Raw genomic sequence first — 25,607 nt, forward strand, 5'->3', positions numbered from 1 at the left:
GTAATAATTTCCATGTGGAAGAAAGTCATTCATTCATTTAATTGTATTTACTGGGTGCTTATTGTGTGCAGAGCACTGTACTAATTGCTTAGGAGAGTACAGTACAATAAAAAAACAGACATTCCCTTATCACAACGAGCTTACAGTCTAGAGGGGGAGACAAACAATATGGTTAAACAAATAAATGAATAAATAAATAAATTATCGCTATGTACACAAGTGTTTTGGGGTTTGTGGGGGGGTGAATAAAGAAGCAAGTCGGGGTGAGGTAGAAGGGAGAGGGAGAAGAGAAAAGGATGGCCTAGTCAGGGAAGACCTCTCAAATAAAGATAACACAACTACATCCCAGCAAGAGACCCCGATGAACACCACCTAAAAATAATAATTGTGGTATGTTAAGCACGATGTGCCAAGCGTTGTTCTAAAAGCTGGACTAGCTACAATATAATTATATTAGATATGGTTTCTGTCCCACACAGGGCTCACAGTCAATCAATCAAACAATAGTATTTATTGAGCACTTACTGTGTGCAGAGCACTGTACTAAGCACTTGGGAAGTACAAGTTGGCAACATATAGAGACGGTCCCTACCCAACAGTGGGCTTACAGTCTAGAAGGGGGAGATAGAGAACAAAACCAAACATATTAACAAAATAAAATAGAATAGATATGTACAAGTAAAATAAATAGAGTAATAAATACATACAAACATGAATACATATATACAGGTGCTATGGGGAAGGGAAGGAGGTAAGGCGGAGAAGATGGAGAGGGGGAGGAGGGGGAGAGGAAGGAGGGGGCTCAGTCTGGGAAGGCCTCCTGGAGGAGGTGAGCTCTCAGTAGGGCCTTGAAGGGAGGAAGAGAGCTAGCTTGGCGGATGGGCGGAGGGAGGGCATTCCAGGCCAAGCCAGGGGGAGGAAGCAGGCCGGGGGTTGACGGCGGGACAGGCGAGAACGAGGCACGGGGTGAGGAGATTAGCGGCAGAGGAGCGGAGGGTGCGGGCTGGGCTGGAGAAGGACAGAAGGGAGGTGAGGTAGGAAGGGGTGAGGTGATGGACAGCCTTGAAGCCCAGGGTGAGGAGTTTCTGCCTGATGCGTAGGTTGATTGGTAGCCACGGGAGATTTTTGAGGAGGGGAGTGATATGCCCAGAGCGTTTCTGGACAAAGACAATCCGGGCAGCGGCGTGAAGTATGGATTGAGGTGGGGAGAGACAGGAGGATGGGAGATCGGAGAGGAGGCTGATACAGTAGTCCAGACGGGATAGGATGAGAGCTTGAATGAACAGAGTAGCAGTTTGGATGGAGAGGAAAGGGCGGATCTTGGTAATGTTGCGGAGTTGAGACCGGCAGGTTTTGGTGACGGCTTGGATGTGAGAGATGAACGAGGGAGCGGAGCCGAGGATGACACCAAGGTTGCGGGCTTGTGAGACAGGAAGGATGGTAGTGCCGTCAACAGTGATGGGAAAGTCAGGGAGAGGGCAGGGTTTCGGAGGGAAGACAAGGAGTTCAGTCTTGGACATGTTAAGTTGGACAGTTGGACAGAAAGGGAGAGCAGGCATTTAATCCCCATTTTTTGGATGAGGAAAGTGACACACAGAGAAGTCAAGTGACTTATCTGAGGTAATACAGCTGTAGGTAGTGGAGATGAAATTAGAACGCAGATCCCTCGGAACCTAGTTCTGTATTCTTTCCATCAGGACACCTCTGATCATTAATAATAATAATAATAATGATGATGGCATTTATTAAGCGCTTACTATGTGCAAAGCACTGTTCTAAGCACTGGGGAGAGTACAAGGTGATCAGGTTGTCCCACGTGGGGCTCACAGTCTTCATCCCCATTTTACGGATGAGGTAACTAACTGAGGCCCAGAGAAGTGAAGTGACTTGCCCAAAGTCACGCAGCTGACAAGTGGCGGAGCTGGGATTTGAACCCATGACCTCTGACTCCAAAGCTCGGGCTCTTTCCACTGAGCCACGCTGCTTCTCGTGTTATAGACCATGTTGAGTTACCTAAAGGGCAGCTATCCTGATGGTGCCAGCTTCAGAAGTAGGCATCAGCTGCCCCGCCTTATGGGTACCTCAGACCATGACCTTCAATCAATCAATCAATCAATCATATTTATTGAGCACTTACTGTGTGCAGAGCACTGTACTAAGCGCTTGGGAAGTACAAGCTGACAACATATAGAGACAGTCCCTACCCAACAGTGGGCTCACAGTCTAGAAGGGGGAGACAGAGAACAAAACCAAACGTACTAACAAAATAAAATAAATAGAATAGATAGGTACAAGTAAAATACATATATAAATAGAGTAACAAATATGTACAAACATATATACATATATACCTTCATTGGGTGACCCCATTTTCCAAGGCACTTTGGGGTATCCTTGACATTTATTAAGTGCTTACTATGTGCAAAGCACTGTTCTAAGCGCTGGAGAGGTTACAAGGTGATCAGGCTGTCCCACAGGGGACTCACAGTCCTAATCCCCATTTTACAGATGAGGTAACTGAGGCACAGAGCAATTAAGTAACTTGCCCAAAGTCACACAGCTGATAGTTGGCAGAGCTGGGATTTGAACCCATGACCTCTGACTCCAAAGCCCATGTTGTTTCCACTGAGCTATGCTGTGACATGACTTCTGCCCTTAAGGAGCTTACGCTCTAGCCAGAGTTAGGAAATCCTATTCTTCCTGCAGGGCTACCATCTAACATTTACAAATTCATAGACAGGACTCAGGAAAAGAGCCTGGTGATGGCAGATAAATAATTAGCATTTGTTCCATATAATAATAATAATAATTATAATAATAAAACAATGGTATTTGTTAAGCACTTACTAAGTGCCAAGCACTACATTGAGCACTGGGGTAGATACAAACAAATGGAGTTAGACACAGTCCCTGTCTCATGTGGGGCTTACAGTCTTAATCCCCATTTTATGGATGAGGTAACTGAGGCCCAGGGAAGTGAAGCGACTTGCCCAAGGTCACACAACAGACACGAGGCAAAGCCTGGAATAGACCCGTTATCTTCCCAGACCCATGCTCCATCCATTAAACCATGCTGCTTCTCAGGGAGGTACTGGCTTAATAGCACAGGAGAAGTGGAAGATCTGTGCTTTGGTAAGAGTCCAGATTCATTCATTCATTCAGTCGTATTTATTGAGCACTTACTATGTGCAGAGCACTGTACTAAGCGCTTGGGAAGTACAAATTGGCAACATATAGAGACGGTCCCTCCCCAACAGTGGGCTCACAGTCTAGAAGGGGGAGACAGAGAACAAAACAAAATATGTTAACAAAATAAAATAAGTAGAATAAATATGTACAAGATAGATAGATAGATAGATTACAAGTTCTGAAGTTTTGGAAACTGTGACCTAAGAGCCTTGCCAAAATAACTCAAAATAATTGGAACGGGCATCAGGATATCACCTGGTTTATTGTGACTTTAACCATCTCCAGTAAAAGCAAGGCACCTTCTGGGCAGAGCCCGTATGTGTGGACATTGTCCGAGTGGTGGTTCTGCAGTAGCCACTGTAACATGCAATCTAGACTGACCTGGAAGAAAGAGGAGAGAACATTAAAGGCTGTTTATCCAGCTCACACAATGGAAAAGGCATCCTTAGAGCTGGTCACAAGTCTTTGCCAAGGCCTGCATACTAATAATAATAATAATGATGGCATTTATTAAGCACTTACTATGTGCGAAGCACTGTTCTAAGCGCTGGGGAGGTTACAAGGTGATCAGGATGTCCCACAGGGGGCTCACAATCTTAATCCCCATTTTACAGATGAGGTAACTGAGGCAGAGAGAAGTTAAGTGACTTGCCCAAAGTCACACGGCTGGCAATTGGCAGAGCCTGGATTTGAACCCATGACCTCTGACTCCAAAGCCCGGGCTCTTTCCAATGAGCCATGCTGCTTCTCTAATAATAATAATGATGGCATTTATTAAGTGCTTACTATGTGTAAAGCACTGTTCTAAGTGCTGGGGAGGATACAAGGTGATCAGGTTGTCCCACGTGGGGCTCACAGTCCTCATCTGCCTTTTACAGATGAGGTAACTGAGGCCCAGAGAAGTTAAGTGACTTTCCCAGAGTCACACAGCTGACAATTGGCAGAGCCGGGATTTGAACCCGTAACCTCTGACTCCAAAGCCCGGGCTCTTTCCACTGAGCCATACTGATTCTCATGGCTGGTTAGGTGTTCTTTTGCTCTCTGTAGGCCAAAGGGCTAGTTAACCCAATTACTTTCTACACAGAGGGTCGAAAGCTTCCCTGAAGAGTCTGCTTTTGTTGGCAGGCATTACAGTGGTAGGAATAATAATAATAATAGCAATAATAATAATGATTATGGTATCTAGACTGTGAGCCCACTGTTGGGTAGGGACCTTCTCTATATGCTGCCAACTTGTACTTCCCAAGCTCTCAGTACAATGCTCTGCACACAGTAAGCGCTCAATAATTATGATTAAATGAATGAATGAATGAATTTGTTTAGCACTTACTATGTACCAGGGACTGTACTAAGCACTGGGGTGGGTAGCAGCAAATTAGCTTGGTCACAGTCCCTTTCCCACATGGGGTTCACAGCCTCAATCCCCATTTTACAGATGAGGTAACTGAGACACTAAGAAGTGAAGTGACTTGCCCAAGGTCACTTGGGCAGACAAGTGGCAGAGCTGGGATTAGAAGCCAGATCCTTCTGACTCTCAGGCCGATGCTCTATCCACTAGGCCATGCTGCTTCTCAAAGCTTCTCAAGGAAGGATTTCTTCAGATACTTTCAAGGGGTTCAGGTTCATTCATTCATTCAATTGCATTTATTGAGCGCTTACTGTGTGCAGAGCACTGTAGTAAGCGCTTGGGAAGTACAAATTGGCAACATATAGAGATGGTCCCTACCCAACAGCGGGCTCACAGTCTAGAAGGGGGAGACAGGGAACAAAACACAACATATTAACAAAATAAAATAAATAGAATAAATATGTATAAATAGAGTAATAAATATGTACAAACATATATATATATATATACAGGTGCTGTGGGGAGGGGAAGGAGGTAAGGTGGGGGGATAGGAAGGGGGAGGATGGGGAGAGAAAGGATGGGTCTCAGTCTGGGAAGGCCTCCTGACCTTCAGGTCCTTATTGAGTCAAGCCTCAGACCAAACTCCCCCATCATCCCTGCAGAAGAGTCGATCAATCGCTTGGTATTTATTGAGCGCTTACTGTGTGCCGAGCACTGCACTAAGAGCTTGGGAGAGTACACTGCAACAGAGGTGATAGACGGATTCCCTCCCTACAACAATCCCTTCCAATCCTTCCAAATCCTCAGTGCTGGGGCCAGATCTGGCCTTGGATCCCTTGGTCCCCTCTTTGGTGGGACAATCCCCTAAACACGAGCTCCAGACAAGCTTCTTCATGCACATTCTGTTGCTTAAAGACTAGCAAATGGCATGGGGAATTTGGTCAATTTGAAGTAAAGGAAAAATAATGATAATTACAATAATAGCTGGGAATATGTCTACGAACTCTGTTACATTTGAGTTTTCCAAGCACTTAGTACTGTGTTCTGTCCACAGTTAATACGGTTGACTTGTGGAGTTCTTAGTATGTGCCAAGCACTGTGATAAGTGCTGGATTAGATACACTACAATCAGATCAAACAGTATTCTTGTTCCTTATTCATTCATTCATTCAATCGGATTTATTGAGCGCTTACTGTGTGCAGAGCACTGTACTAAGCGCTTGGAAAGTACAAGCGGGCAACATATAGAGACGGTCGCTACCCAAAAATGGGCTCACAGTCTAGAAGGGGAGAAGGGGGGAGTTCATGGTCTGAAGGGGAGGAAGAAGAGGTATTTACAGATGAGGAAAATGAGGCTCAGAAAAGTTAAATGACTTGTCCAAGGTCACACAACAGACAAGTGGCAAATTGAGAATAGAAACCAAGTCTCCAGACTCCCAATATAGTGCTTTTTTCACTAGTCATGCTGTTTCTCCTTTCGACGTGGGATTTCTGTAGAAATGAAAGGAAACTTTGGAGTCAAAGTTTAACTAGATGGATTTATCCCTCTCTCCTTTAACATCCTAATCAATCAATCAATCAATTAATCAATGGTGTTTATGGGGTGCTTACTGTGTGCAGAACACTGTGCTAATGGGTTGGCAGAGTATGATGCAACAGAGTTGGTAATCCAGGGGAATTGCGATAACTTGTTGAGGGCAGGAAATGTGTCTGTTTATTGCTGTATTGTATTCTCTTGTATCATATTCTCCCAAGTGAATATCATATTCTCCCACGCTCTGCACACACTAAGCACTCAATAAATACGATTCAGTGAATGAATGAATGAATGTCATCTCCCCGGCTTTCTGAGGTACTCACTTCGGATTCTCCGGGGATTTCAGTCAGCGGGGTCTGCAGGAACAAGCCGGACACCAGAAAGTAGACTTCAGGAATATTAATATGATGAGCCAAAAACATGCGCAGGAGTCGGAACCCAGAAATCAGGAAGGAGCCACTGTCAGCCAGCGGACACCGACTTTTTATGTTATCTGTCGACCAGCAGAGATAATAGGGAGAGGTATCAAAATCAATCAGCAGGCTTACAACTAGTAATCAATCAATCAGACAATCAGGGGTGTTTATTGAGCATTACTGTATGTAGAACACTGTACTAAGCTCTTGGGAGAGTAAAAAACGATTGTTAGTAGATGCGCTCCCTGCCCTCAAGAAGCTTACGGTCTATTATCAATGACATATTACCCTCAAGGACGTGTTGTGTTCTAGACAGTCAATGCTTTGGAAAGTACAGTATCTGGCACATAGCACTGTAGCATTTAAAACAAAAAAAACAAAGAGTGCCAGAGTAGAGAGCTATGAAACCCAGGAGATTTCAACACCGTTAATGGATGAGGATGATGATGTAAAATGGGGGTGAAGACTGTGAGCCCCGCGTGGGACAACCTGATTGTCTTCTATCTACCCCAGGGCTTAGAACTGTGCTTGGTACATAGTAAGCGCTTAACAAATACCATCATTATTATTCAATTGTATTTATTGAGCACTTACTGTGTGCAGAGCACTATACTAAGTGCTTGGAAAGTACAATTCGGCAACAAATAGAGACAACCCCTACCCAACAACGGGCTCACAGTCTAGAAGATTCATTCATTCATTCATTCAATCGTATTTATTGAGCACTTACTGTGTGCAGAGCACTGTACTAAGCTCTTGGGAACTACAATTTGGCAACATATAGAGATGGTCCCTACCCAACAGTGGGCTCACAGTCTAGAAGGGGGAGACAGAGAACAAAACAAACATATTAACAGAATAAAATAAATAGAATAAATATGTACAAGTAAAATGAATAGAGTAATAAATACGTACAAACATGAATACATATATACAGGTGCTGTGGGGAAGGGAAGGAGGTAAGGCGGGGAGGATGGAGGGGGGAGGAGGGGGAGAGGAAGGAGGGGGCTCAGTCTGGGAAGGCCTCCTGGAGGAGGTGAGCTCTCAGTAGGGCCTTGAAGGGAGGAAGAGAGCTAGCTTGGTGGATGGGCAGTGGGAGGGCATTCCAGGCCAGGGGGAGGACGCGGGCCGGGGGTCGACGGCGGGACAGGCGAGAACGAGGCATGGTGAGGAGATTAGCGGCAGAGGAGCGGAGGGTGTGGGCTGGGCTGGAGAAGGAGAGAAGGGAGGTGAGGTAGGAGGGGGCGAGGTGATGGACAGCCTTGAAGCCCAGGGTGAGGAGTTTCTGCCTGATGCGTAGGTTGATTGGTAGCCACTGGAGATTTTTGAGGAGGGGAGTAACATGCCCAGAGCGTTTCTGGACAAAGACAATCCGGGCAGTGGCATGAAGTATGGATGGAAGTGGGGAGAGACAGGAGGATGGGAGATAGGAGAGGAGGCTGATACAGTAATCCAGACGGGATAGGATGAGAGCTTGAACGAGCAGGGTAGCAGTTTGGATGGAGAGGAAAGGGCGGATCTTGGCAATGTTGCGGAGGTAAGACTGGCAGGTTTTGGTGACACCTTGGATGTGAAGGGTGAACGAGAGGGCGGAGTCGAGGATGACACCAAGGTTGCAGGCTTGTGAGACGGGAAGGATGGTAGTGCCGTCCACAGTGATGGGAAAGTCAGGGAGAGGGCAGGGTTTGGGAGGGAAGACAAGGAGTTCAGTCTTGGACATGTTGAGTTTTAGGTGGCAGGCAGACATTCAGATGGAGATGTCCTGAAGGCAGGAGGAGATGCGAGCCTGGAGGGAGGGGGAGAGAGCAGGGGCAGAGATGGAGATTTGGGTGTCATCAGCGTAGAGATGATAGTTGAAGCCGTGGGAGCGAATGAGGTCACCAAGTGAGTGAGTGTAGATCGAGAACAGAAGGGGACCAAGAACTGAACCTTGGGGAACCCCTACAGTAAGGGGGTGGGTGGGGGAGAAGGAGCCTGCAAAAGAGACTGAGAATGAACGACCAGAGAGATAAGAGGAGAACCAGGAGCGGATGGAGTCTGAGAAGACAAGGTTGGATAGTGTGTTGAGGAGAAGGGGGTGGTCCACAGTGTCAAAGGCAGCTGAGAGGTCGAAGAGGATTAGGACAGAGTATGAGCCGTTGGATTTGGCAAGCAGGAGGTCATTGGTGACCTTTGAGAGGGCAGTTTCTGTGGAATGCAGGGGAAGGAAGCCAGATTGGAGGGGGTCGAGGAGAGTGTTGTTGTCGTCGAGGAATTCGAGGCAGCGTGTGTAGACAGCTCGTTCAAGGAGTATGTAAGTAAATGGCACATCAAACTTTCAGTGGACACAATATAACATGGTCTATCTGGTAAATTAAGTCCCTATTGATAAGCACAAATATGGAAACAGAAAAATCAGAAAAGGGACCTACCCATCAAGATATCCACTCCAATGGCGCTGTTCTCCACCCAAGACCCAGCAGACATCCCATCCTTAAACCTGGCACGTAACACTGGGTTATACAAAAAACATAACAGTAGCTTCATTCCAAGAACGATTGTAGTTGGGTTCAGATGACTCTGTATGAATAACAGGAACCAGTCGGGACCCAGGGTTAGAAATGTTTCTTCCTGTGGCCTGTGAGGAAGTTAATAATTATTAATACTAGTAGAAACATCGTTCTGTTTAAGCATTTATGTATCCCTCAAATTGTGTAAAGACTTTTGCACATAAATATATATGTGGATATTGACCTTAATGATTAAGAAGTCATCACCAATGCTGAAATTCACATGTATGTATGTATGGATGTGCGTGTTAGAGATAAATTTATTCATTCATTCAATCATATTTATTAAGCACTCACTGTGTGCAAAGCACTGTACCAAGCACTTGGGAGAGTACAATATAACAACAAACAGACTCATTCCTTGTGAGAGAGAAAGAAATAGCTCTGAAAAGATCATTGCAAGACCAGTTTTCTGGCCACAATGCACTTAGAACCCTTTTAGACTGTGAGCCCACTGTTGGGTAGGGACTGTCTCTATATGTTGCCAACTTGTACTTCCCAAGCGCTTAGTACAGTGCTCTGCACACAGTAAGTGCTCAATAAATATGATTGATTGATTAGAACAGTGCCCAGGGCTTAGAATAGTGCTTGGCACATAGTAAGCACTTAACAAATACCATTATTATTATTACTGTTACTACACAAAAGTTGTGCTCTCTTGTGCTGTGAGCTCCTTAGGAACAGGGAAAGTGCCTACCAACTCATGCTAGGCAGGCTTCTGTTTGGCACACCATTGTTGAGGGAGACATTTAAATGAAACAGTGTGACCTAGTGGATAGGGCACAGGCCTTGGAATCAGAAGGACCTGGGTTCTAATCCTGACTCTGCCACTTGCCTGCTTTGTAACTTTGGACACGTCACTTCACTTCTCTGGGTCTCAGTTACCTCATCTGTAAAATGGGGATTAAGACTGTGAACCCCCAAGGGACAGGAACTGAGTTCAACCTGATTAGCTGGTCTGGGTATGAAAGCTGCTGCTAGCCTCTAGACAGTGAGCTCACTGTGGGCAAGGATTGTCACTCTTTATTGTTATATCGTACTTTCCCAAGTGCTTAGTACAGTGCTCCGCCCACAGTAAGCATTGAATAAATACGACTGAATTAATTGAATGAATGAATGAATGTATGAATTGTACTGCTTTGAACCCTCTTCACCTCCAGTTGGTTGAAGCATCTGTGAATAGCAGCCTGTATTCTCTGTTTGCCCTCAATAATGAAAATAATAATATTAATAATGGTATTTTTAAGTGCTTCATATGTGCCAGGTACTGTACTAAGTGCTGGGGTAGATGCAAGGCAATCAGGTTGCCCCCCGTGGGGCTCACAGTCTTAATCCCCATTTTACAGATGAGGTAACTGAGGCACAGAAAAGTTAAGTAACTTTCATTCATTCATTCATTCAGTCGTATTTATTGAGCGCTTCATATGTGTCAGGTACTGTACTAAGTACTGGGGTAGATGCAAGGCAATCAGGTTGCCCCCTGTGGGGCTCACAGTCTTAATCCCCATTTTACAGATGAGGTAACTGAGGCACAGAAAAGTAACTTTCATTCGTTCATTCATTCAATCGTATTTATTGAGCGCTTACTGTGTGCAGAGCACTGTACTAAGCGCTTGGGAAGTACAAGTTGGCAACATATAGAGACGGTCCCTACCCAACAGTGGGCATACAGTCTAGAAGAAGATTGTGAGCCCACAGTCCAAAGCCACTTGCCCAACTTGCCCAAAGTCACACAGCGGATAAGTGGAGAAGCCGGGATTAGAACCCATGTCCTCTGACTCCCAAGCCCGGGATCTTTCCACCAAGGCCCACTGCAACTCACCTCAGTTGTCCTCAACTAAGTGCTTAGTACAGTGCTCTGCACATAGTAAGCGCTCAATAAATGCGATTGATGATGATGAACTAATCAGCTGAGCTCAACTGCCCTCCACCGCGGCAGAGAAACACAGGGCCTGCCCCCAGCCCGCTCTGAGCTCCAGCCAGGCTGCCTCCTGAGAACTAGCCCCGGAGACCCCATTTCTTCCTGCTTTTCTCCACATGGTGGGAAAGAAAACACACCTGCAGCAAGAGTCCTCTTAAAAACATCGGGAAGGCAAATAGCCGTTGCTGCGACTTTGGATATGTTGTGGAATCTGAATCATGGGGAGCCGGAAATTCTGCTCCTCCAGCTACAACTCCCTACTCACTTTTGTTTTCCTTCTATATATTGTGTATTTTTCCTTGTCTCTTATAATAATAATAATGGGATTTGTTAAGCGCTTACTATATGCAGAGCACTGTTCTAAGCACTGGGGGTGGATACAAGGTGATCAAGTTGTCCCACGTGGGGCTCACAGTCTTAATCCCCATTTTACAGATGAGGTAACCGAGGCTCAGAGAAGTGAAGTGACTTGCCCAAGGTCACACAGCAGACATGTGGCGGAGCCGGGATTCGAACCCATGACCCCTGACTCCAAAGCCCGTGCTCTTTTCCACTGAGCCACTCCGCTTCTCTAATGCTGTTTTAGCTTTTCTTATGCTGATGTGTCCAGTCCTCTCCTCCACCTTTATTTATAGATTATGCCCAAATATATATTATATAGATATTAATATAAATAAATACATTACACATATGCAGATAAGTGCTGTGGGGCTGAGGGAGAGGTGGATTATCATTATTTTTGTTATTAAGTGCAGTCAAATCATTTCCTATTCATTCATTCATTGAGTGCTTTATTGAGCGCTTAACGTGTGCAGAGCACTGTACTAAGCGTTTGGGAAGTATAAGTCAGCAACATATAGAGACGGTCCCTACCCAACAATGGGCATAATTGAGGAACAGTGTCTTTAATTACCACTTGCATACTCTTTTCCAGCACTTCTTACTGTGCTCTGTCCACAGTAAGCACTTAATAAATAAATATAATGATGGCATTTATTAAATGCTTACTATGTGCAAAGCACTGTACTAAGCGTTGGGGAGGTTACAAGGTGATCAGGTTGTCCCACGGGGGGCTCACAGTCTTAATCCCCATTTTACTAATGAGGTAACTGAGGCCCAGAGAAGTGAAGTGACTTGCCCAAAGTCACACAGCTGACAAACGGAGGAGCCAGGATTAGAACCCATGACCTCTGACTCCCAAGCCTGGGCTTTTTCCACTAAGCTCGCTGCTTCTCTTAATAAATAGTAATACTACCAATCAACCAATTGTACTTATTGAGCACTTAGTATGTGTAGAGCACTGTACTGTTTGGTAGTGTACAATTTGAGTTGGTAGACTCATTTCCTGTCCACAGTGAGCTTACACTCAAGAGCTGAAGACAGATATTAATATAAATAAATATATTACAGATATGCCGATAAGTGCTGTGGGGCTGAGGGAGAGGTGGATTATCTTTATTATTGCTATTAAGTGCAGTCGAATCATTTCCGATTCATTCATTCATTGAGTGCTTTATTGAGCGCTTAATGTGTGCAGAGAACTGTACTAAGCGCTTGGGAAGTACAAGTCAGCAACATATAGAGATGGTCCCTACCCAACAATGGGCACAGCGACTCCAAGGATATACTTTCTCCAGAACGTCCTGTCCTATGCCATAATCCACAACCCTTCTAACGGTTCTGTAATTGTTGTTATGGTCGCTATCCATTCTTTCATTCAATCATATTTATTGAGCGCTTACTGTGTGCAGAGCACTGTACTAAGCGCTTGGGAAGTACAAGTCGGCAACATCTAGCTGACGGTCTGCCTCTTCCACGTTTTCCCTGGGCTCTTCTTAGCATTAGTGTCCTCTCCAGAGTATTAGTCCTCCTGATTATGGGTCCAAAATATGCTAATCTAACTTGAGTCATTTGGCCTTCCAAATCAATCAATCAATCAATTGTATTTATTGAGTGCTTACTGTGTGCAGAGCACTGTACTAAGTGCTTGGGAAGTACAAGTTGGCAACGTATAGAGACGGTCCCTACCCAACAGCGGGCTCACAAGACCTTTTTGGTTTAATTTGCTCCAAAATCCACTTGTTTGTTTGAGAGGTGGATAAAGGGTGCAAATTACTATTAGAAACTTTATATCAATAATCTCATTTTATCCTCACCACATCCCTGTGAGATAAGAATCTACATTGCTAATGGAGATTTTAGATTGTGAGCCCACTGTTGGGTAGGGACCGTCTCTATATGTTGCCAAGTTGTACTTCCCAAGCGCTTAGTACAGCGCTCTGCACACAGTAAGTGCTCAATAAATATGATTGACGATGATGATGATGATTGATTGATTGATTGATTGTTAATACTCCCATTTTACACAAGGGGAAACGGGGGCACGGAGCAGTTAACTGACTTGCCTAAGGCCACACACTAGCCAAATGGTTGCCCTTGGGGTAGAATCAGAGAAGCAGCATGGCATGGTGGATTGAGCACGGGCTTAGTTGTCAGAAGGTCATGGGTTCTAATTCCAGCTCCACTACTCAGCTCCACTAGAGAAGCAGCGTGGCTCAGTGGAAAGAGCACGGACTTTGGAGTCAGAGGTCATGGGTTCAAATCCCGGCTCTGCCAATTGTCAGCTGTGTGACTTTGGGCAAGTCACAACTTCTCTGGGCCTCAGTTCCCTCATTTGGAAAATGGGGATTGCGACCGTGAGTCCCACGTGGGACAACCTAATCACCTTGTATCCCCCCAGCGCTTAGAACAGTGCTTTGCATATAGTAAGTGCTTAACAAATACCATCATTATTATTATTATTATTATTACTTGTCTGCTTGTAAACTTGGGCAAGTCACTTCACTTCTCTCTGCCTCAGGTATCTAGTCTGTAAAATGGGGGTTAAGACTGTGAGCCCCATATGGGACAGAGACTGTAGCCAACCTGACTTGCTTGTATCTGTATCTGTGTATCTTTTAGACTGTGAACCCACTGTTGGGTAGGGACTGTCTCTATATGTTGCCAACTTGTACTTCCCAAGCGCTTAGCACAGTGCTCTGCACACAGTAAGCGCTCAATAAATATGATTGATTGATTGATTGATTTACCTCAGCACTTAGTACAGTGCCTGGCACATAGTAAAGGCTTGGCAAATATAATTAATTATTATCGATATTATTATTATTTACCAACCACCGGGCCCATGATCTCTCCACTAGACAATCTTGCCTTTCAGAATAGATTCTTGAATACAATATCACACAAATATTCACAACACTGTTGGGTAGGGACCGTCTCTATATGTTGCCAACTTGTACTTCCCAAGCGCTTAGTACAGTGCTCTGCACACAGTAAGCGTTCAATAAATACGATTGAACGAATGAATGAATCATCATCATCATCATAATCAATCGTATATATTGAGTGCTTACTGTGTGCAGAGCACTGTACTAAGTGCTTGGGAAGTACAAGAATAAATGAACACGTTTACATATACACAAATATACCCAGGTTATGTAGATGCATATAAATACGCAGGTGTATATATGCATATATATGTGTATATATGTGTGTATATATATGTATATATATGTGTGTGTATGTGTATGCATATATATGTGTATATGCATATATATACGCATGCACTAAATAAAATCCTTCTCAGTAATAAAATATGGTCTAGACACTCCAATGGAAATAAACCCAGATTGGATCCCAGTAACTAACACTTGAACACTGGAAAAAAATAGGGCTTCAATTGTCTCCTCAGATGATGGACTGTAGCACTTAATGCTCTGAAAGTGAATTTTAAAATGGAGGAGGTCAGAGAGTCAACAGTGCCCCAGGCATCAGGAGAGACTTGCTGACCTTATCCAATAAATACATCTGTAGGCCTGCTGTCCAAACAGAAGAAATCAAATCTCATTCCCTGGGCTGCAGGCTGGGGTTTCCCCCGTTCGAAAAAAAATTGGACAATTGATTAGGAGCAACGTGGGAGGCTTGTTTTTCCTCCTCTCCTTGTTTTCTCAGGTAAAGGACACTGCAGAAAATGGAATCGGATTTATTGCTCTATTTATTTTATTTGTACATATTTATTCTATTTATTTTATTTGGTGAATATGTATTGTTTTGTTCTCTGTCTCCCCCTTCTAGACTGTGAGCCCGCTGTTGGGTAGGGACCATCTCTATATGTTGCCAAATTGTACTTCCCAAGCGCTTAGTACACTGCTCTGCACACAGTAAGCACTCAATAAATATGACTGAATGAATGAATGAATGAATGAGCCCACTGTTGGGTAGGGACTGTCTCTATATGTTGCCAACTTGTACTTCCCAAGTGCTTAGTACACTGCTCTGCACACAGTAAGTGCTCGATAAATACGATTGAATGAATGAATGAATGAGCCCACTGTTGGGTAGGGACTGTCCCTATATGTTGCCAACCTGTACTTCCCAAGCGCTTAGTACAGTGCTCTGCACAAAGTAAGCGCTCAATAAATACAATTGATTGATTGATTGATTTGTACATATTTATTCTATTTGGTTAATATGTATTGTTTTGTTCTCTGTTCCCCCCTTCTAGACTGTGAGCCCTCTGTTGGGTAGAGGCCGTCTCTATATATTGCCGAATTGTACTTTCCAAGTGCTTAGTCCAGTGCTCTGCACACAGTAAGCGTTCAATAAATACGACTGAATGAATGAATGAATGAATGAATTTATTTGTACATATTTATTCTATTTGGTTAATATGTATTGTTTTGTTTTCTGTCCCTCCCTTCTAGACTGTGAGCCCGCTGTTGGGTAGGGACTGTCCTTATATGTTGCCAACTTGTACTTCCCAAGCGCTTAGTACAGTGCTCTGCACACAGTAAGCGCTCAATAAATACGATTGATAGATTGATTGATTTGTACATATTTATTCTATTTGGTTAATATGTATTGTTTTGTTCTCTGTCCCCCCCTTCTAGACTGTGAGCCCGCTGTTGGGTAGGGACCGTCTCTATATATTGCCGACTTGTACTTCCCAAACCCTTAGTCCAGTGCTCTTCACACAGTAAGCCGTCTCCCGTCTCACAAGCCCGCAACCTTGGTGTCATCCTCGACTCCGCTCTCTCATTCACCCCTCACATCCAAGCCGTCACCAAAACCTGCCGGTCTCAGCTCCACAACATTGCCAAGATCCGCCCTTTCCTCTCCATCCCAACCGCTACCCTGCTCATTCAAGCTCTCATCCTATCCCGTCTGGACTACTGCATCAGCCTTCTCTCTGATCTCCCATCCTCGTGTCTCTCTTCACTTCAATCCATACTTCATGCTGCTGCCCAGATTATCTTTGTCCAGAAACGCTCTGGGCATATCACTCCCCTCCTCAAAAATCTCCAGTGGCTACCAATCAATCTGGACATCAGGCAGAAACTCCTCACCCTGGGCTTCAAGGCTGTCCATCACCTCGCCCCCTCCTACCTCACCTCCCTTCTCTCCTTCTCCAGCCCAGCCCGCACCCTCCGCTCCTCTGCCGCTAATCTCCTCACCGTACCTCGTTCTCGCCTGTCCCGCCATCGACCCCCGGCCCACGTCATCCCCCAGGCCTGGAATGCCCTCCCTCTGCCCCTCCGCCAAGCTAGCTCTCTTCCTCCCTTCAAGGCCCTGCTGAGAGCTCACCTCCTCCAGGAGGCCTTCCCAGACTGAGCCCCTTCCTTCCTCTCCCCCTCGTCCCCCTCTCCATCCCCCCATCTTACCTCCCTCCCTTCCCCACAGCACCTGCATATATGTATATATGTTTGTACATATTTTTTTACTCTATTTATTTATTTATTTAATTAATTTGTACATATCTATTCTATTTATTTTATTTTGTTAGTATGTTTGGTTTTGTTCTCTGTCTCCCCCTTTTAGACTGTGAGCCCACTGTTGGGTAGGGACTGTTTCTATATGTTGCCAATTTGTACTTCCCAAGCGCTTAGTACAGTGCTCTGCACATAGTAAGCACTCAATAAATACGATTGATGATGATGATGATGATAACACAGGAAGTGCTCAATAAATATGATTAAGAATAAGTATGATTGTTATTAATGATGATTATAATTTTGGTATTTGTTAAGCACTTACTATGTGCCAGACACTGTACTCGAGAAGCAGCGTGGCTCAGTGGAAAGAGCCCAGGCTTTGGAGTCAGAGGTCATGGGTTCAAATCCAGGCTCTGCCAATTATCAGCTGTGTGACTTTGGGCAAGTCACTTTACTACTCTGTGCCTCAGTTGCCTCATCTGTAAATGGGGATTAAGACTGTGAACCCCACGTGGGATAACCTGATCACCTTGTATCCCCCCAGCGCTTAGAACAGTGCTTTGCACATAGTAAGCACTTAACAAATACCATAATAATAATGATAATAATTACTAAATGCTGGGGTCAATACAAGCAAATCAGGTTGCATTCAGTCCCTGTCTGCCTCATAGTAAGCACTTAACAAATGCCATAATAATAATAATAATAATTACTAAATGCTGGGGTCAATACAAGCAAATCAGGTTGCATTCAGTCCCTGTCTGCCTGTGCCACCCACAGGGCTCAGTCTTAACTCCTATTTTACAGACCAGGTACCTGAGGCACAGAGAAGTTAAGTGACTTGCCCAGGGTTACACAGCAGACAAGTGGCTGAGCCAGAATTAGAACTCAGGTCCTTCTCACTCCCAAGCCCATCCTCTATCCATTAGGCCCTGCTGCTTCTCACTGTGGGCAGAGAATGTGTCCAATAACTCTGTTATATTGTACTCTCCCAAGCACTTAGTACAGTGCTCCGCATACAAGTGCTCAATAAATACGATTGATTGATTGGCCTCAATGCTCTGGTTGGGCTGGGCTATGAATTGAAGTGCTCCTAGCAATGCCCCATTCAGCGTGGTTCAGTGGAAAGAGCCCAGGCTTTGGAGTCAGAGGTCATGGGTTCAAATCCCTGCTCTGCCAATTGTCAGCTGTGTGACTTTGGGCAAGTCACTTCACTTCTCTGTGCCTCAGTTACCTCATCTGTAAATGGGGATTAAGACTGTGAGCCCCCCATGGGGCAACCTGATGACCTTGTAACCTCCCCAGTGCTTAGAACAGTGCTTTGCACATAGTAAGTGCCTAATAAATGCCATCATTATTATTATTATTGTTATTATGTCAGAATTTTTGAGGGCAGATCAACCTCAAACGCTTAGGGTGTTGGTTGGGTCACTCGGGCTAGAAACAAACCACAGGGAAGTGATTCCAAAGTGTGCATCATTTTGGTCAGGACAAGGTTTTAAATCTGCTCCCTCTGTGGATCAGCCAAGTTTCCAATCCCGGTGAATGGGGCTACTTACCCTGAAGACAGATGAGGTTTACTGGAGCAGATTACATCGAGCAGCATCTCAAGTAACTGGTTTCTGAGCCAGATTGTTCTTCCAGATGTTTGGCTGATGGCTGTGAAAATCAGAAGGAGAGAAATCTGAAGTCACGAGGCAACACATCCTTCAGTTTACTTCCCTGTCCATTGGGCATTCAGCTGTACAAAATAAGGGGGATTTGCTGATATTCAGCAAACTTCAATCTTTGATTCTGGGATCCAATTTACTATCCAGAAATAGAAATCGCATTAGCGCTCAATAAATACGATTGATTGATTGAATAAATACGATTGAATGAATGAATGAATTAGAACAGTGCTGGGCACATAGTAAGTGCTTAACAAATCCCCTTCTGGACTGTGAGCCCGTTGTTGGGTAGGGGTTGTCATATATCTATATATATATATATATATCTCTATATATATCTATATATATGCACCTGTATATATGTATATATGTTTGAACATATTTATTACTCTATTTATTTATTTATTTTACTTGTACATATCTATTCTATTTATTTTATTTTGTTAGTATGTTTGGTTTTGTTCTCTGTCTCCCCCTTTTAGACTGTGAGCCCACTGTTGGGTAGGGACTGTCTCTATATGTGGCCAATTTGTACTTCCCAAGCGCTTAGTACAGTGCTCTGCCCATAGTAAGCGCTCAATAAATACGATTGATGATGGTGATGATATCTATAATTCTATTTATCTATTTCAATGGTATTGATGCTTGTCTACTTGTTTTGTTCTTCTAGTCTTCTAGACTGTGAGCCCACTGTTGGGTAGGGACTGTCTCTATATGTTGCCAACTTGTACTTCCCAGGAGCTTAGTACAGTGCTCTGCACACAGTAAGTGCTCAATAAATACAATTGATTGATTGATTGATTAGCTTAGGTGTACCTGCGTCCCCGAATGGAGACGCCAAAAGCAGACAGGTCACCGTCCTGGGAACTACCATTTCCAGTCCATTTTCAAGACTAGAAAGATGGTGGCTGGCTCTTCCGCATCTTCAAGGGGGATAAACCAGCTAACGATGGGCTGGGAAGGTACCTGACCAACTCTGTTGTATTATATTCTTTCATTTGTTCATTCAATCTTATATATGTATATATGTTTGTATGTATTTATTAGTCTATTTATTTATTTATTTTACTTGTACATATCTATTCTATTTATTTTACTCTGTTAATATGTTTTGTTTTGTTGTCCGTCTCCCCCTTCTAGACTGTGAGCCCACTGTTGGGTAGGGACCGTCTCTATATGTTGCCAACTTGTACTTCCCAAGTGCTTAGTACAGTGCTCTGCACACAGTAAGTGCTCAATAAATACGATTGATTGATTGATTGATTGAGTGCTTACTGAGTGCAGAGCAGTATACTACACGCTTGGGAGAGTACAGTATAAAAATAGACAGACACATCCCTTGCCTACAGTGAGCTTTCAGTCTAGTGGGGGAGACAGACATCAATATTAATAAATATCAGATACGTACACAAGTATAAATATTTGTTCATTCATTCAATCGTATTTATTGAGCACTTACTGTGTGCAGAGCACTGTACTAAACGCTTGGGAAGTAGAAGTCGGTAACATATAGGGATGGTCCCTATCCAACAATGGGCTCACAGTCTAGAAGGGGGAGACAGACAACAAAATAAAACATGTAGACAGGTGTCAAAATTGTCAGAACAAATAGAATTAAAGCTACATAATAATAATAATGCAATAATAATAATATGCACATCATTAACAAAATAAATGGTATGTACAAATAGGAAATATGTACTCTCCCAAGCATTTAGTACAGTGCTCTACATGCAGTAAGCACTCTATAGAGGTCATGGGTTCAAATCCTGGCTCCGCCGCTTGTCAGCTGTGTGACTTTGGGCAAGTCACTTCACTTCTCTGTGCCTCAGTTACCTCATCTGTAAAATGGGGATTAAGATTGTGAGCCCCACATGGGACAACCTGATCACCTTTATCCTCCCCAGTGCTTGGAACAGTGCCTTGCACATAGTAAGCGCTTAACAAATACCAAAATTATTATTATTATTATAAATACAATTGATTGATTGTGATTGGAACTTGTTGCCAACTTGTACTTCCCAAGCGCTTAGTACAGTGTTCTGTGCACAGTAAGTGCTCAATAAATATGATTGAATGAATTGAATGAATGAATTGGAAGGGAGTTTAAGTTGTTGTACAGGTCAGACAGGCTAGAAAACGGGGAGAATTTCTCATTTCTAGGGAGTCGGGGAACTTCCGTACCAGGGAGCTTCACTAGACTAGGTGTTCAATCAATCAATCAATCGTATTTATTGAGCACTTACTGTGTGCAGAGCACTGTACTAAGCGCTTGGGAAGTACAAGCTGGCAACATATAGAGACAGTCCCTACCCAACAGTGGGCTCACAGTCTAGAAGGGGGAGACAGAGAACAAAACCAAACATACTAACAAAATAAAATAAATAGAATAGAGAGGTACAAGATAAATACATAAATAGAGTAATAAATATATACAAACATATATACAGGTGCTGTGGGGAAGGGAAGGAGGTAAGATGCAGGGGATGGAGAGGGGGATGAGGGGGAGAGGAAGGAGGGGGCTGAGTGTTCAACTGCCAAGGAGAGCTTAGGAAAAGTTTCCCAGGGATCGGGGGATGGATTAAAAAACCTTTGCCAATTCGCTGAACCTCTCACACACATACAGATGTTGAATAATCTCAGATAACCAAAACTGCCAGAAAAATTAGTTGACCTCTCTTTACCCTGACATTTTTCCTCTAAAACTGCGATACTCAGTGCATCCCAGAGTTATTTTGAAAGACCGTGTCCGTAAAGCACTTGGAAATTCTCAGAGGCAAAGACTAAAAGCAGGTCAGAATGACATGACAAAGATCTTCTTACCGTCTATCGATGGGTCTGCAATTTTATCCAAGATGATCTCCCTCTCGTTCACCGAGGATGGCTTTAAAGTATAGACGATAAATAATCCAATCCTTTCATGAAACAGAGGAAAAGAGGAAGGTGAGAAATCCTGGATTTTTATTCCGTTATTCAAGCATTTTATTAGTGTTTTCTGAACGGTCTGAGGCAAATGCTCTGTGGGTGAACGAAGATTCTACCTCATCCAAGAGTTACTGGAGGTCAGGTGCAGATTAGAGAGGCAGCGTGGCTCAGTGGAAAGAGCCTGGGCTTTGGAGTCAGAGGTCATGGGTTCAAATCCCGTCTCCGCCAACTGCCAGCTGTGTTACTTTGGGCAAGTCACTTAACTTCTCTGTGCCTCAGTTACCTCATCTGTCAAATGGGGATTAAAACTGTGAGCCCCCCGCGGGACAACCTGATCACCTTGTAACCTCCCCGGCACTTAGAACGTGCTTTGCACATAGTAAGCGCTTAATAAATGCCATTATTATTACTATTATGAAGCATCTAGAAGAATTGACTGAGGAGCAATGTTCACTACGTAGTGGGGAACAATACAAATAAAATAAAAATGATAACTGTGGTATTTGTTAAGCGCTTGCTACATGTCAAGCCTGGTTTAAGTGTTGGGGTAGCAATAGGATTATCAGGTCCAGCACTATCCCTGTCAAACATGGAGCTCACCGACTAAGGGGGAAAGAGAACAGGCATTTCATCCCCATTTTACAGATGAAGGAACTGAGGCACTGAGAAGTGACTTGTCCTGACTCTCAGTTCCGTGCTCTTTCCAGTAGGCCACACTGCCTCTCAATGCAAACCAACATTCCTGAGGATTGAAGGAGAAAGTGAGAGCTATTGGATCTCTTTAGGGATGAATTCATTTGTTGATTTACAAGTGATGATCACAGTCATGGTCTGCTAGGATTTCATTCCATCAACTAATTAAAAGTAATTTTGAGCAATTACTGTAGGCAGAACAGTTTGGATTATAAGCTCCTCGGGAGCAGGAAGCAGGTCTACCAACTCTGGTGTATTGCACTCTCCCAAGTGCTTAGTACAGTGCTTTTCATACATTAAATGCTCGGTGGAATGACCACGGGCTTGGGAGTCACAGGTCATGGGTTCTAATCCCGGCTCTGCCACTGTTCATCTGTGTGACTTTGGTCAAGTCACTTCACTTCTCTGTGCCTCAGTGACCTCATCTGGAAAATGGGGATTAAGACTGCGAGCCCCGTGTGGGACAGCCTGATTACCTTGTATCTCCCCAACACTTAGAACAATGTTTGGCACTTAGTAAGTAAGCGCTTAGTACAGTGCTCTGCACACAGTAAGCGCTCAATAAATACGATTGATTAACAAATGCCACCATTGTTAGTATTAAATACTTTTGATTGGTTGACACTAAGCAGTTGGGAGAGTACAGAAGAATTAGTAGACATGATCCTTGCCCTCCAAGGGTTTACGTTATGGCAGTGGAGTCAGAAACTAAAGTAAATTATAGGGTATAAAGATACGTCCATAGTGTGACACGGGGCAGAAAGGAAGGATCCCGTCTCTATATGTTGCCGACTTGTACTTCCCAAGTGCTTAGTACAGTGCTCTTCACACAGTAAGCACTGAATGAATACGATTGAATGAAAAGTGTGTAAGCGGCATGAAAGTGTTGAATCAACCAATCAATCAATGGTATTAATTGAGTGCTTTATGCAGAGCACTGTACTAAGCATTGGGAGAGTACAATACAATAGAATCGGTCAGCAGTATTCCTGCCCACAAGGAGTGTACCGTCTAGAGAGAAGTTCACATTTGTCAGAGGCTGGGTGGTAGAAATAAATACTGGGGGAAGGCCTCCTTGGGTGATAATAATAATAATAATAATAATAATAATAACAATAATAATAATAATAATGGCATTTATTAAGCACTTACTATGTGCAAAGCACTGTTCTAAGCACTGGGGAGGTTACACGGTGATCGAGTTGTCCCACAGGGGGCTCACAATCTTAATCCCCATTTTACAGATAATAAATACTAATAATAATAATGGCATTTATTAAGCGCCTACTATGTGCAAAGCACTGTTCTAAGCACTGGCGGGGGGGTTACAAGGTGATCAGGTTGTCCCACGGGGGACTCACAGTTTTAATCCCCATTTTCCAGATGAGGTAACTGAGGCCCAGAGAAGCGAAGCTACTTGTCCAAAGTCACACAGCTGACAATTGCCATAGCCGGAATTTGAACTCATGACCTCTGACTCCAAAGCCCGGGCTCTTTCCACTGCGCCACGGTAACTGGGGCACAGAGAAGTTAAGTGATCTGCCCAAAGTCACACAGCTAAGTGGCTGAGTGGGGATTTGAACCCATGACCTCTGACTCCGAAGGCCGTGCCCTTTCCACTGAGCCACGCTGCTCGTCAGTGATGCTGCTTGAATGGTGACCATAAGAAAACTTCAAGCGGCTGTCTGCTACCCAGTTGATTTGAAGATGAGTCTAAGGGAGGAGTGATAGGAAGCAACAGCATAACATAGCGGATAGAGCATCCTATCTGGGAGTCAGAAGGTCGTGGATTCTAATCCCGGCTCTGCCTCTGGTCTGCTGTGTGACCTTGGACAAGTCACTTCCCTTTTCAGCACCTCAGTTACATCACCTGAGGCCTGTATTGCATTGTACTCTCCCAAGTGCTTAGTACAGTGCTCTCTGTATAAAGCACTCAATAAATACCATCATCATCATCATCAATCGTATTTATTGAGCGCTTAATATGTGCAGAGCACTGTACTAAGCGCTTGGGAAGTACAAATTGGCAACATATAGAGACAGTCCCTACCCAACAGTGGGCTCACAGTCTAAAACCATTGACTGATCGGTTAATTCAGCACTTTCATGCCACTCTGCCCCCTGTCACACTACGTACGTATCTTTATACCCTATAATTTACTTTAGTTTCTGACTCCACTGCCGTGGCTCAGTGGAGAAGAGCACGGGCTTTGGAATCAGAGGTCATGGGTTCGAATCCCGGCCCTGCCACATGTCTGCTGTGTGACTTTGGGCAAGTCACTTAACTTCTCTGAGCCTCAGTTACCTCATCTGTAAAATGGGGATTAAGACTGTGAGCCCCATGTGGGACAACTTGATCACCTTGTATCCAGCGCTTAGAAGAGTGCTCTGCACATAGTAAGCGCTTAACAAATGTCATCATTATAACGTAAACCCTTCGAGGGCAAGGGTCATGTCTACTAATTCTTTTGTACTCTCCAAATTGCTTAGTGTCAATCAATCAAAAGTATTTATTGGGCGTTTACTGTATGAAGAGCACTATACTAAGCACTTGGGAGAGTGCAATACAAGAGAGTTGGTAGACCTGTTTCTACGTCATCATATGAGAAGCAGCATGGCTTAGTGGAAAGAGCCCGGGCTTGGGAGTCAGAGGTTGTGGGTTCTAATCCCCCCTCTGCCACTTGTGACCTTGGGAGAATCACTTAACTTCTCTGTGCCTCAGTTACCTCATCTGTAAAATGGGGATGAAGACTGAGCCCCACGTGGGACAACCTGATTATCTTGTATCTACCCCAGTGCTTAGAACAGTGCTTGGCACATAGTAAGTGCTTAACAAATGCCAACATTATTAATACTATTATTATCATCCGCAAAATGGGGATTGAGACCGAGATGCCTGTTGGACAGGGACGGCGTCCAACCCGATCTGCTCATAAACAACCCAGCGCTTAGTACAGTGCATGGCACACAGTAAGCGCTTAACAAATAACCCAGTTATTATTATAAGCTCGGCTTTAGAGTTTCTACTTTACAATGGGGACCCAAGAATACTTCGATTTTAGGGCAGTACCTCAGCACATCCTGAGTGTTAAAATGGCCTCTCAGGAGGTGTCCCAGGATAGCGACGATGGTGATGACCCTCGTGCGACTGAGGTTGGAATCGTTGAAGAGGAAGACCAGTTTGGGAATCAGCTGCACCTGGTGAGCCACTTCAGCGTTCCTGGCCCCTTCTCTGGCGAGAGAAGGAGAGGGGAAAAAAACATTTACTGGAAAGAGCCAAATCTCTTGCATTTCTGCTAAAAAGGTTCGCCGGCTCTGTTTGTTCCGTGAACCTTTAACTCCTGATGATGTCTTGGCAGCCTCTCAAAATGGTGTCAGACACCCATTGAATATGTGTCTATTATCAGGAACTCAAGTCTGCCCTGGGACACTCCTCCCCTCTTTGCCTCCCAAGCCCGGAAACAGCCACATTTTAGAGAGTTCAAACAAAAAACCCAATTATTGACTTTTAAATCTGTTCATCAGTGGAAACCGATGTTGGAAGAACTCAGAATAAAGGCATCAGAGAGAGGAGTGTGCACTTGATCT

General features: G+C 44.2%; 1 protein-coding gene across 1 annotated transcript in view; it reads right to left on the reverse strand.

Moving 5' to 3' along the window:
- WDFY4 (WDFY family member 4) overlaps positions 1-25,607 on the reverse strand; it is a 442,717-nt gene that overhangs the window by 305,541 nt on the left and 111,569 nt on the right. The window contains exons 25-30 of the mRNA XM_038744298.1: positions 25,090-25,251; positions 21,225-21,316; positions 18,291-18,390; positions 8,902-9,107; positions 6,398-6,567; positions 3,445-3,570 (exon numbers count right to left, since the gene is read on the reverse strand). Of these exons, the coding sequence (XP_038600226.1) occupies positions 3,445-3,570; positions 6,398-6,567; positions 8,902-9,107; positions 18,291-18,390; positions 21,225-21,316; positions 25,090-25,251 (856 nt within the window). The remainder of the gene's footprint in view (positions 1-3,444; positions 3,571-6,397; positions 6,568-8,901; positions 9,108-18,290; positions 18,391-21,224; positions 21,317-25,089; positions 25,252-25,607) is intronic.

The sequence above is a fragment of the Tachyglossus aculeatus genome, chromosome 3 (genome assembly GCF_015852505.1).
Source record: "Tachyglossus aculeatus isolate mTacAcu1 chromosome 3, mTacAcu1.pri, whole genome shotgun sequence".
NCBI lineage: Eukaryota > Metazoa > Chordata > Mammalia > Monotremata > Tachyglossidae > Tachyglossus > Tachyglossus aculeatus.